Source organism: Lepeophtheirus salmonis, chromosome 14 (genome assembly GCF_016086655.4).
Source record: "Lepeophtheirus salmonis chromosome 14, UVic_Lsal_1.4, whole genome shotgun sequence".
Lineage (NCBI taxonomy): Eukaryota > Metazoa > Arthropoda > Copepoda > Siphonostomatoida > Caligidae > Lepeophtheirus > Lepeophtheirus salmonis.
The window spans coordinates 33,067,760-33,081,518 of record NC_052144.2 but is presented as its reverse complement, the minus strand read 5'-3'; the positions used below and the strand labels follow the sequence as shown (position 1 = coordinate 33,081,518).

General features: G+C 27.4%; 1 protein-coding gene across 1 annotated transcript in view; it reads right to left on the bottom strand.

Moving 5' to 3' along the window:
- Positions 1-666: 666 nt before the first annotated feature.
- Positions 667-13,759, bottom strand: part of LOC121129734 (uncharacterized) — a 77,295-nt gene continuing 64,202 nt past the window's right edge. Inside the window, exons 2-5 of the mRNA XM_040725455.2 lie at positions 4,671-5,044; positions 4,441-4,606; positions 2,303-2,886; positions 667-2,238 (exon numbers count right to left, since the gene is read on the bottom strand). Of these exons, the coding sequence (XP_040581389.1) occupies positions 1,347-2,238; positions 2,303-2,886; positions 4,441-4,606; positions 4,671-4,945 (1,917 nt within the window). The 5' untranslated portion in view covers positions 4,946-5,044 and the 3' untranslated portion in view covers positions 667-1,346. The remainder of the gene's footprint in view (positions 2,239-2,302; positions 2,887-4,440; positions 4,607-4,670; positions 5,045-13,759) is intronic.

Sequence of the window (13,759 nt, the reverse complement as noted above, 5' to 3'; positions counted from 1 at the left end):
ATAAAACCACCTTCAGTCTTAATAACAGTCACTATACGAGGACTCAAGCGCGAGAGAGTCATTGCCACTTTGTCCCTTTGCAATGTATGGAATTCTTTCGAGATCCAACTTATAAAATTTGTCTTTAGTTTTGTGGGGGATCAGTTGGTTTGTCGTTCGATCACGCCCCACACAAAAAAAAAAAATCTACCAGATTCAGATCTGGGGAGTTTGGAAGTCAAAAGTACAGGGAGATCATATTGCCACTTCGACCTTTGACCTCAGCCCGTATTTCTGTTGCTACAAAATCACCTTTAGAGGGCTCAAATTCACTCTTACCTTACAAACAAACATCTCACTGAGTCCCAGAAATTGAACCATTATTGTATTGTCGCTACCAGGGTAGATTCAAAGGAGGGATCAGTTATATCAATTAGAATTAGACAATTTATTATATTTGTTTATAACTGGTGCATATTTGAACAAATTATCGAACAAAAAAAAACAAAAAACCAAAAAAAAAACCAGCAGTGTAATTGACTGGGTTTACCCAAGAGAGTGCACCAAATTGGATTCATAGATAGCTTGTTCCCCCTTAATATATAAATGTTAATTTACGAAAGGAAGATGAATGACCATATGAAATTACTTATTAATAAAAGTACAATATCATTAAAACACAAAGAATACTCCAAAAGGTTAGGGTTCTGTATTTTCAATCATTTTCATAATCAAATACGAGTATAACTACAATAACTTTAATTAATATATAGTTAAACTTATGTGATAGACAAAAAATTCTAATTCTTAAAATACAGTAACTTATATAATAATTTTAATTCTTAAGAAAAGAAAGGAAATAAAATTAAATGGTTCATGTATACAATACCAAAACCATACCATATTTTACAAAGTATTCACAGCCGTTATTTTTGTTTGTTTTATGATAAAAACAAATCAATATTTAAATATATCTTTATTTTACGTATGTATATATAATTGTAAAGTCCTGTTGTTAAGTTTTGCTTTTAAAATAATTAAATTAAGGCTACAAAAATTTTTAGGGGAGGTTTGGAAGCAATTATTTTAAGGGGCAAATATTAAATTTATTATTTCAAATATAAATAAATGACAAGTCACTATAAGGAATGGGTAAAAAGTATGAATATACTTGTGTGCATCAATATTTTTTTTTCAACGTGAAAGTTCATATATTCAATATGTAATTTTTACTATTGCTAGTGAAGTTAATTTAAGAATATAATTGGGAATTTCTATAAAATCAACTTTTATTTTAAATTATAAAAGTAAATTAATTACCAATAATTGAATCTTTTAAAATATACAGTGAACAATGGGTACAGTTTTCACAGATCAGAGACTGGTAATGACTTGATGACCTGTCTATCGTGTGCTAATTGAAGGAAATAGTCATTTTCTGTTGTGTAAATGTCATTACTCGATATTTGGTTATAGTCTCTTACTGGGAAATGATTGGACGAAATATAATCCCTGTACAGGGTGCTGGTTGTGGAATGTTCTATTTGGGGGTGATGCTGTTGCTGCTGCTGATGATGAGGTAAAGTCCTGGATGATGGATCACCACGAGCGAGATGTGATGAATAATAATTGAAATTGCCCTTTTTACTAAAAGAACTTGGACTCTCAGAGGAGCAAAGTTCTCCACTAGAAGATCGAGTATGAAAGGCAGAAGATCTATTTCCTCGACCTCCCCTTCGCCAACAAATGACAATGATCCGGCTCCGGAAGTGAACAAACACGAGAATAATGAATCCAAGCATGACAACTGATAGAATGATGAGGGATATTATAACTATTTGTTTCTCATGTCTCCGCCGATAGTCAAAAGCTTCACCCACAACGTTGTTTGGATTGCTATCCATTGAGGGTAACGAAGCATGCGACTCCGAGGTTTTAAAGTCCGTCTCAACATCGTCAGAATCTTTTTTATTCTTTTTTTGAACAAATTCTTCGTCCTCTTGAAAGTCAGGCACAACCAGACATGTAAGATTGCTTTTCAAATTCAAGGGCTTTCCATTTGAACAGATGGCGTGAGAAGTAGTATATGTTTTTGAAATAAAATTAACAAGCCAATTCAGACGACAGTCACATTTTAAAGGATTGTCTTTCAGATCAATAGATTCAACTTTGGTTGTCCAATTAGCAACAGAGCCTTCATTGATGGATCGAAGACCCATAGATCGGAAAATGAGTTGAAGCTTTTCTATACTGGAGTTACTAGAAATAAAAAGTAAAATGAAGGCTTATAATCGATTAAATTTTACCATATAAATGAACTTACCGATTAATAAAGAATGCTTCATCTTCAAAACGCATCTCTGGAATTTGTGCTTCACTCAAATCTAGGGTCTTAAGAGACGGATTGCCATAAATAGCTCTCGTCCTTATAACTCTAAGATTTTCAGATTGAGTAATATCAAGAAGACGAAGGCCATTCAAGCCTTGAAATCCAAAGCTGGGAATGTCACTATATAGATTAGAACCTCCTATGAACAGTTCACGAAGGTTTGCAAGTGAATGAGAAAATCGAGGTATAACTTTGATTTTGTTTGAGGAAATATCCAGAGTTTTTAGGGACGAAAGTCCATGAAATGCACTAAATGGAATATTTTCTAATCCTGAACCTTTTAAATCCAATTCAAGGAGGTTAGTTAGATGTTGAAAGGAAGCTGTTCCACTAGATCGAAGATCTTTGTTATAACTAAGCTTCATTTTAATGAGGTTTTTTGATAGGGCCATAGGGAAAGGAGGGATAATAGTGAGAGCATTATGATCTAGTCGAAGATCTCTTAATTGAGTGAGGGATTCGAAGGCACTTCCATCAATAAAATGTATTGGATTTTCACCTAGGTCCAATGTGTTTAGCTGTAATAGAAGGGGGTTTACATATCATTTATTGCTTATCAAAATTTTAAATTCTAATTAGTTTTAATTTTTTAACTTCATCAATATAAATATTAGGCCCTCTGTTAGAGAAAATTCTTTTATAAAGAAGTTAGTCCACTGGGTAAAAAGGAAAACCATAAAATAAATTTATTTTATTACAAGAGAAACATTTGAACGATTAAAATAATTAAGTAATTCAAATTCTGTATAATTTTTTACTTGTTCCATGCAATTCGGGTTCGTAAATATAAATTCAAATGCCAAAAAACCTATATGAATATGTCAATGTTATTCAAGAAAAATCAACCCTAATATTAAAATAATATTAATACTATAAGTTTTGTGTTTAAACAATGACATAACTTGTTATTCTTAAAGTAAATAATCAAATAAAAATTTATTATTTTATGATAATTTTGAGAATAAAATTAGTTTCCTTTATTTTTGAAGAGATTGGCTTCCATTAAAAATATTTAAATGTACATATAAGGTATTATTAATATAAATAAAGATTTAAATATAATCTGATTCAATGTTTCAGGAGCAAATAGGGCAATAAAATATAGATTTAAAGGAATAAAAAGCATTTATTTAATTGTTTGGGTGTATAATATCAACAGTTCAATAACAAGTAGTTAATATTTAAATCAATTAGAGATTCTATGTTCAAATTTATGACGTATAAATGTTTGAACTAATATTTGAATTATGACATTTTGTTTACTACAGTTTGGGCTTTGAAATTCAATTTTTCATACAATTTTTATAAGATTGAAAATATTTAGAATCTCTAAATCCAATTGGTTGTGTTTCCGAAAGATTAATCATGATAATTATTTTCAATAAATAGAAAAATAGAAATATAGTACATACATATATATTCAAACTCTTTTTTGTGTTGGCGGCCACCTACTCTATATTTATGTATATCATTAATTCCTCTTCAAATCTAAAAAATTTAACCATCATAGATAAATAAATATTTTATTTTATAACAATGTTGAAAAAATTGCTGTTACTTCGAATGAACTACAGGTACTCGTATCTTGATATTTTTATTAATGTTATTTCCCTAAAAAAATGCACTTACATCAGGAAATATTCTATAAAAGAGATGGGAGATACGCGGAGACAAAAAATTACATGTTAAAAAATCAAACTTAATATAATCCACGATTTGTTTGAATAGATGTAGTTTATGGCATAGATATACCAAATAAAGCTTCTTTGAAGAAATCAAGTGACATGTTTCTTGATACACTCAAGTTTGTAAAAACTTAGTTTTACATTCTTTTTGCAATTCAATTAACTTTTGTTTTAGTTATTGTAAAAATATTCTTGAATAAATTATTTTTTATCTTATTTTGCAGCCTACTAACAGACATACAAAAAAAATATTTATGTATATAATAAAGTTGTATTGCAAAACTTATGTCTTTTTTTTTTATTTTTAATGTACGTTATTTTGTTACTATTTACAAATGTATTCAAATAATCTTCATACAAATATAGTAATACATTTTTTTAGCTTACCTGAGATAAACTCTCAAATATGGAAACTGTTAGATTCTGGATTAAGTTTTTTCTTATGGAGAGAGTTTCTAAGGACTTCAAGCCCGAAAATGTTAAATTATTTAAATGTTCAAGACGGTTATTGTCCAATTTGAGCTCTTTCAACTGAGGCGAGGAAGCAAAACATCTGAAACATCCAAATTATTTATATTATTCAGCACAAAAATCAAACCTCTAAATTTCATTCTTACCTATCAGCCAAGGAGTCCAATTCATTGTGGGAAAAATCCGACACAATGAGTTGAACATAGAATTGAAAAGCCGCATCAACTTTTTTGATACGATTATGCTGCAAATAAAGTTTCTTCACATATGGACTCAGTGTTCCGGGAATAATGTCAAGTCCAGCATCTGAGCAGTGCACTACATGAATCGAGTCATTACACGAGCAGCCACCAGGACAGAAACCTTGGACAGATTGGAGACTCCCAATCAAAATTAAATGAATTAAAATGATGAAAATCATTCTGTGTTCATGTTTTCATTTCATTGGTACCCTATTCTCTTGACAGTGCGTAATAGATTAGAACTATATATGGCGTAAGGTCCTTTTCCACTATATTTTCTGAAATGAAAAAACAAACAAAAAAAGATATATAGATTTGGTAAGCATTTTTTTTAGGTTGGTGATGATGATCGTAGCAAAAGAGAAAAATATGATAGAAAAAAAAGGATAATCTTAGAGCTTTCTCCTTTAATATATTGAAAATGATATGGGTAACGAGATGTTTAGAAAATATAAGCAAATAATGATTATTTAATGTAACTTTTTTTGTTGCACAAAAAAAAGAAAAAAAAGAATCTAGATTGATTGAAACAAAAAATACCTTTTTTTACGACTATAGCCATTATTTAATCTAGTTTTAATGATTAAATAAATATATACCATAATTGAATTGTAAAAGATTTTTATTAGATCAAATCAAATTATTTATAAAGCCAAAAATAAATTTTAAGGAATTATTTATCACAGTATTCAATTACATGGTAGTATTAAAGTATTAATCAATAGCATTTTAAAGCTTAATTGAGTATTATTGAATAATCTGTTCACTTTTCAAGAAAAAAATAATTTACAAACTTCCTACATAACAATTTTTCATTGGAATTTTTTATCATTTCATCGTCTAACTGAAAGTCCGCAAGAAATATGTCAAGCGTATTTTTTTTTCATCGAAATTACTAAGTTTTCAAATGTTTTTTAATGGGTTTCAAATACTTTTTGGAAACTAACCATTTATAAAAGGACATAAAATTAAATACAATTTCAAATTGTTTCATAAGTACATTATTTTGTTGCAAATAAATGATAGTCAATGGCTTTTTATTATGGTTAAAAAATTATTGTAAAATATGTAGGTATAAATACATCATAATGTATGAAAAAACAAAATATGATCTTTTAAAAGTTGTTTAGAGATGAGTATTTTTTCTGTAAGAATATATATATAGTAGCACAGTACATAAAACTTTATGTTTATTGTCCTCAAGGAATTTCATTTTTGTCAAAAGCCTCAATTCTATATTTTAGGCTATTTTTAAGCAATTTTCTATATTTTGCTGCATTAGCAAATTATTTTCTTTTTCGTCGAAATTAAGCACTTTATTCTTATACAAATCTAAAGGGTAAATAATTTTGATGTTGTTTGATGGATTTCTTATATCTAATGCATATGAGTAATTTATGACTCATGAGTAGAAGAAAAGTTTTTGATTGTAAGTGTTAACCATATATAATATGTACATATGTCTTATTTTGTTGCTGTTATTTTATTGGAACGTCCTTTCGCCTTATATTAAAAACTAAAAAACTTTTTTTAACTCTTAATAACATAATACAAAATGGAACATCAGTGATAAAAATAAGAAGATAAAATAAATGTGACTATTTATAATTCACATTGATAATTGTTCGAAATATAAAAGTAGATAATTATATTTATTTGATCAAACTAAAATAACATGAACACTGTCCCTAGGAATACTTTTGATGCAAATACGCCATAGGGTGGCTGGGCAAATTTGTCACATAAATTAAATAACATTTAATTTATTTTTCGAGTAAGATGTTGCGTAATTTTTTTGATGAAATGATTGCAATAATAGTATAATTTGTTTGATGCTTTTTTTGTTTGGAATCGGACACCCATACAGGAAACTGGAGGCAAAAAGGTATAGTGTAACCAAATTGCTTGACACACATATAGCGCAAAAAGACATCACTTCCATCATTAAGGTCAATGTTAGGACCGTCTGCAATATCCAACATGCCAAAGATGTTGACAAAAGGAACATCCAGAGCTCCAAGACATGAAGTTCTAAGTACAAAACTTAGGTGATTTCTGTTCCAAGAAAATGTGTGCCCCGTGTTCCCCTGTTTCGAGCCCCCATGATTAATTTTGGAGGGATGCCATTGAGGGCACCACAAATCCAAACCACACCGAAACATGGATTACCTGAGGTCCTCAACCTCCGAGATTTGGACCAACTACCCGGATGAAATTTAAAAAAAAACATGAACCAAGGTCAGGCACCGTATTGAGGCTGTCATTCCTTCTAATAGAGACCATATCGAATAAGATCGAGTGTCTGTAATTTACCAAAAAAATGTATTTTTTTTTTTCAAATCATTTAATAGAGGTATGAGTTTTGGAACAAAACAGTTTTGTTTTTGTAGATGGGAAACATTTCTTCTGCGCCCTGTATTATACAAAATGTTCAGACTAAACTTAAAGTTGTGTTGTGGTCTTTTAAATTTTTAATTTAAAATAATAATAATTGTAATTTGGAAAATTGAATCAAGATGTTAAAAAACACTTACAAAGATTCTTTATTTGACAGAGCTGCTATAATCATAGATTAAAATGATATTTATCCATCAAAATGTGTCATTTTTAACTATAAAAGAATTTTAAAGTAAAACTATGTTGAATGGACTTTTCAATATATTTTTCACAAAATTAAGTTTTATTGTATAGAGTGTTTGAGGTGAATTCTTTATATAAGTAACATAAATCTTTATTAACAGTATACTTTAGTATAAAAAAATATAAATGTGATTATTTAACGTAAAAATATTGCTTGAAATACGTTTATAATATCGTCACAGGTGACCAATGATGGATTTATGCGTATGAGCCCGAAAAAAAACAACAATCGATGGTGTAGGTCTTCGAAGACGAGCCAAATCACATATAGCATATAGTGCTTATAATATGTAAATAAAGAATAAACAGGTCAATAATATTTTTTCTCTATTAATGATGTGTTTATTAGTAGTAATAAAGTGTTTATAACATCTTTCCACAGTTTGTAATCATAATGATTATAGATTAAGATTGCATTGTAATTTATTTATTGATAAATTGTAAATAATAAGAAGCTTCTATTTAGAATTTCGATTTCCACGTAAAGTATATAAAATTGATTGTCAGAATAAAATATTGATAAATTGACATATTTTTTCATAAGACATATTGAGGCCAATAAAAAAGTATATTTTATCAAATTTTGGTTTTAAACTATAGCTAAAATGCTTGAATATCTTAACAAATCTCACCAATTTGAATACAAAGCTCATAATTGTCTATAGTACGTATATAAAATATTTGGTTGAATATACATAAATATATATACATTAACTAAATAAATTGATATGTTCTCCTGATCTTGATTTATGTTCAATATTGTTTTTGTATTAATATGTTCCATAGAAAATACTGTCAAAAGAGACAAACTAACTTTAACTCGTCCTCATTTTCAGTGAAAACAAAATCGAATATTATTGATAAATAAATACTAATTTTTACGTCTCAAAATTGTTACATAAATTTTGATATCGTGACAATCAATTGTGTGGAATAGTTTTCTACTAGATGATGAATAAGGTAAATGATGGTTGATAATTCCTGAGTCAAACAGTTGTTCAAAGAACTTAATATCTACAAATAAATATAAAAAAAAACTCATAAAACAAACAAACATCTCACGAATGTATATTTACATTATTTTTAAAATTATATATGAAAACTCCCTTAAGAGTTAAAAATAACAAGAATAAAATAAGTGTTTTTCTAGTTTGTAATTTATATCCGTGATCGTAATTAAAAAATAATATAAAATTTGATAAAAGTAATATAAAAGAGTAGATTACATACATACATTTGTTTGTACGTATATACAATAAAGTTTTATGCCTTTAAAAAACAACATAAAACACGTTCCATAAATTCTAATTATTCATTACACCATCTAATTTATCAAATAAAGTAAAGTTTATCCTTTTGGATATCTTACTCCTCGGTACATACTATATTATTTTCTTTAGTTTTATAATTCAAAAATACAGTTTGCCAATTTTGACCAAGTGATTATAAGATTTGAATAACTTTTTTATCCAGTATAAAGCTGAAAAAATCATATAAGACATCTGATACCACTTTACAAACTTTTTAATGCACGATGTGAGCATATAGGTAGCCAAACAGCTAAAATGTGCAAATTTTCAAGACTCAAACGACCATAATCTTTCATCTTTTAGCGCAGAGTGCTTGAATCCAAAATGATTCCACCTTTTAAGAAATGCTTAAATAATCATTCTAAACTTATTTTTAAAAAATAATAATAAATAAAAACAAGAGGGATAGTGGTAAAGTGCCTTCTACTGCAAACTGCTGGTATCAAATTGTCTAAAGCCTTGTAAATGTTAGTAGGAAATCAAAGTATATTTTGGAAATATTGATAAACGACCTATCTGCTCACAAATGTCAATGCTGATGAAAATCGTGTTTATTTTGGGCATACAAAAATAAAGAAACAGAAAATAAACATGGTAATCCTGACAATTTATAGAATTTTTTGGGTGAAAAGGAGCTTAGCTGTCATGCCATCTCATTAGATCACCTGCAATCAGCTTTGACGTGGGATGGAGGGGGAGAAATAAATAATTAAGGACATGTGCAAGAATTACTCAGTTGTCGATCTTCAATTCTACTCCAAGTAGTCCAACATATAAGGCTACAACAAATCTTTAGGGTGCACATAAAAACGTTCAATCAGGTTTGAAATACAATTAATATAATTTAATAAGAAAGGATGTTCACTACTCAGGAATTAATTAATGATGACAACAGGGAAGGAATTTATAAAATTCCTTCTTCAGATAACCAATTAAAAAAAAACTGAGCCAGTCAAAATTGCAGACAATTTACATAATTAGATATGAAATTACTAATAAGAACTCAAATATTTCGCAGATTTCTAATTTATACTTTTTTTTAAATGTGTGTTTATGTGATTTCAACAATTTTTTGGTCCTTAGATATTATTTTTTTTTCTTATTTCCTGCTCCTGGCGTAGCATTGCTCAACTTACAACACAAAATAAAGCAAAAAATATTCCTTGACAAAGCAGGAAGCGCTCTAAAAAATCTCTGTTATACTTGTGAGTAATAAAAAATATGCACTGCTGGTATGTAAGATAAATAAGGAAACGAAAATGACTGGATGGACCATCCTCCAGTTCATGCCTTGGGCGATAATGTATTTCCTTTAAGATAGGAAACTGAACATTTGCCGTATAATGGATCTTTCAGCCTGACAATGATATAAAACATACGGTCAAGAACATAGTGGCTCAAGAAAAAGCACACTGAGGTCATTAGTTAACTAGTTTCTGCAACTCAATTCCACAGAAATTATTTATAAGTGGAGAAACTTACTGCATCGTCAATGGGGTCAAATACTTTTTTACTTCACAGTATGTCTATCAGCATTTTTCAGTAACTATACCTCCTACAAAATAAAACCTTTACAATTAATCTTTCTTTGTATCCTGTCAATGTATTTTTTAACATATTTATATATTTTTTAAATTAATTATTTATATAATTTGTGTGGGTTCGTAACTCTTTTGTGTTATTTGATAAGTATTACCATATCTACGTTAATCATTTTTAGATTTCCATTGGATAACATAGAAATCAGAGATATACATTTTTCTAATGTATCACCCATTCATTTTTTTACAGGAATTAACACATATTTAAACATTTTGTTAAATAATCTAATATTAATATTAGCAAATACAATGGAAATATTAACATTGTGTTTCTTACAAACTGACACTTTCATAGCATGCCAAAACATGTTAACCCTCTCCTTTTTTAACTAAAAAATTTAAAATAATATTCGCAAATATCATATTAATAGATAAATTTATTGGTTAACGGTCTGGATCAAAATAGGTTTGTAAAAATCATTTAAGAACGAACCCAAAAATAAATATTCGGCCTTGAACCAAGTCTTGACATTATTATGTTCGTACACCTGCAAATACATAAAACAAAATATAACACAGCTGTAGAATTATATAATATTTATTTATGTATTAAAAGTCACGTAGAAAGAGTTTTAGACGTTTGCTTTCGATACATACATATGTATGCTTCGTTTTATTTTCAAAGCACTTCTCGTGATGGTTTTTTTAATACTTAGGTAGGCTTAACATGGTTATACTGTAATTTATTACTTATTTATATGAAAAATCGGGGTGTACCCTTAATTAAGTAATGTCATATTTTGTTATCTGAAGCCTATCTTATATACAATGTACATTGTAAAATATATGTAATGAGTTACTGGCTCTAATAATAAATGCTTTACAAACATAAATAACATAATTCCAAGTTACACAAAAATCTCTTATTCACATAATAAAAAATACTGAAAAGAAAGAGAGATGAAAATCTTCAAATATAAAAGCTTTTCTTTATGTTCGTATTTATGTATGTAGTTATATATATGGTTGTAAACATATCCGATTCTAAACCCTTTTAATGAACTTCAATTAGTTATAATTTTATTATCCTTTAGAAAGAACAAATTAGAGGGGATTACAAGAGTAAAAATAATTAATACAATGGTCTTGTATAATTAATTATGGAAATAAGTTTTTTTTTTTTCATTCTCTTTGTGTAATTTAAAAAAAATGTCTTATTAGTTTTACATCTTCAAATCAAATTTTCAATCAACAAGACGTATTTTTAACACTTTTTAAAAAACAATAATAAATTAATAGCAATAATCAACAAAATTTTACATTATCAAAATTAAATTTCAAATCTCATATATATTAGTTCTTGACGTGCTGATTACAAATCTTTCGTAAATGTTTCTTTATCAAATCCAGTTTTGGCGAATTTTTGTTGTATTTTTGCCCTTTGCATAGGGGTTTGACAATTTTTGATTAAGAAAAAAAAAAAAACTCTATTATCCAAAAAAAAAAAATTCCAACATTTATCCTGATTTCAAATATGTGCTGATAATTTATATGCAATCATCTTCTCTTAAGAAGATCTAATTTAAAGATTAAAAAACAACCATATTTTATGTTTTTTTAAAAAAATTTATAACATTACGGTGCTGTTAATAGTTTTTACCCCAAATTAGTTCATTTGAAGCGAAAGTACTACATATTTTCTTTCCAAAGAGTTTTCAGTTCTAAAAGGTCAGCAGAAATTTTGATTTACTTTTGAATTTTATATTTTCATTTTTTTGTAAAAATCAACAAACAAAATAATAATAATAATATTGAAATTGTTTTTGTTGACTTGTGTACCCTATAATATATTTGGATATCAAAGAATGATTTGATTCAACTATTTAATGCCCAAAAATATTAAAAAATATAAAGGATTCTGTTTTTTATTTTTTAACTTGTCAAAGTTCAATAAAATGCACTAAAAAATGCTAATAATAATCATCTATTTTAAGTTAAAAATGCCTTATGGGGTCAAATTCATATAATTGAGCGTAGGTCAATAAACAACACGCTCCGGAAAAACTATTCTCATGAAATCAATGTGTGTTGGTTCAACTTTTGATCGCTCCTAGAGAAGAAAATATGCATTATGTAAATGGACTTCAATTAGCAGGTTGGTTGGGGTTATTATAATACTATAAGGTTTACTTACACTGAATCGGTTGTAATTCCAATTATCCAATTAAAAGAACATTAAAAAAAAAGTAATTGATCACCATAACTTTGTTCATGTTCCCTATATAAATGCATTTGTTTCGTTACTTCTATTATTATGACTTTTATCAATGTAATATTTGAAGTACTATTTAAAAGAAAATCAATACATATTGTATTTTAAAATATGTTTAATATTCGTTTTTAATTTTTTTTTTTTTTACATAAACGATTGCAAATCTATTTGCTTTGATGTTTCATTATGTTTTTGAAGAATAAATTATTCAAAACTATCTACTTTGGTTATGATATAAATAAAATCCAACTTTTTTTCTTCTTTAAATAAACCCCTTCATTTAAGGAGAGATGATATTCAAAAGAAAACTTAGACAAAATTTTAAGATAAGGAGGTACAATTCTTTTTTGATGGTTTTTGGCATTCATAGCTTCATTTTTTTTATTAATTGTCGTATCTCAGTCATTGTTGTTTTTATTTTTTTAATGGATTTAATTTTTTTATATAAAAAATGTTGAGAGCCAAAAATATTGAAGAAATGAGTTAGTTTTACCTTTATTTCATTTTTTCTGATTTTTTCATTATTATTTTTTTAAAGTTTTTTTAAACAACATTTTTTTGTACTTTCCATAAGTTATAGACGTCGACTACAGAAAAGATGCATTTTATATTACTTTCATGCACAAAATAGTATCTATACATACTACATGACTCAAAATGCACAAAATATATACGTTCCTACAAAATATATTTTTTAATTAATATAAAATATTGAGTTTTTTGCACCAGAAGTATTATTTTCTATATATGTTGTGTGTCAACATCAAAACAATTTTGAACAAAATCAAGAAAAGGAAAAAATCCAAATATTTTATATTATTCATATATAAGTATATACAGGTGAATAATTCACAGAGATAGTTTAATCAATAAAAAGCTTTGTATTCAAATTTGACGTATAAAAAGATATACAAGAGCTTTATCTATAATTTAAACATATAATTGATGAAAAAGACTGATGTTACCCATAATACTGCCTTTCGAATAAAAAAATCAATTTCTCATTCTTTTATTTTGATAATCAATTTTGGCAACATTAGATGTAATTGAATGTGCTTTCAAAGATTTAATAATTATTATTTGCTATCAAATAATGTAAATTTAATAGACACTGTTCCAGCTTACTTTGATGTTGACAGGCTACAGATATTAAGAAAAAATAAATCTTAATTTTATAAAATATATTACTAAAATGTTTCAAATTAGATAAATAATTGAATTTTGTATATA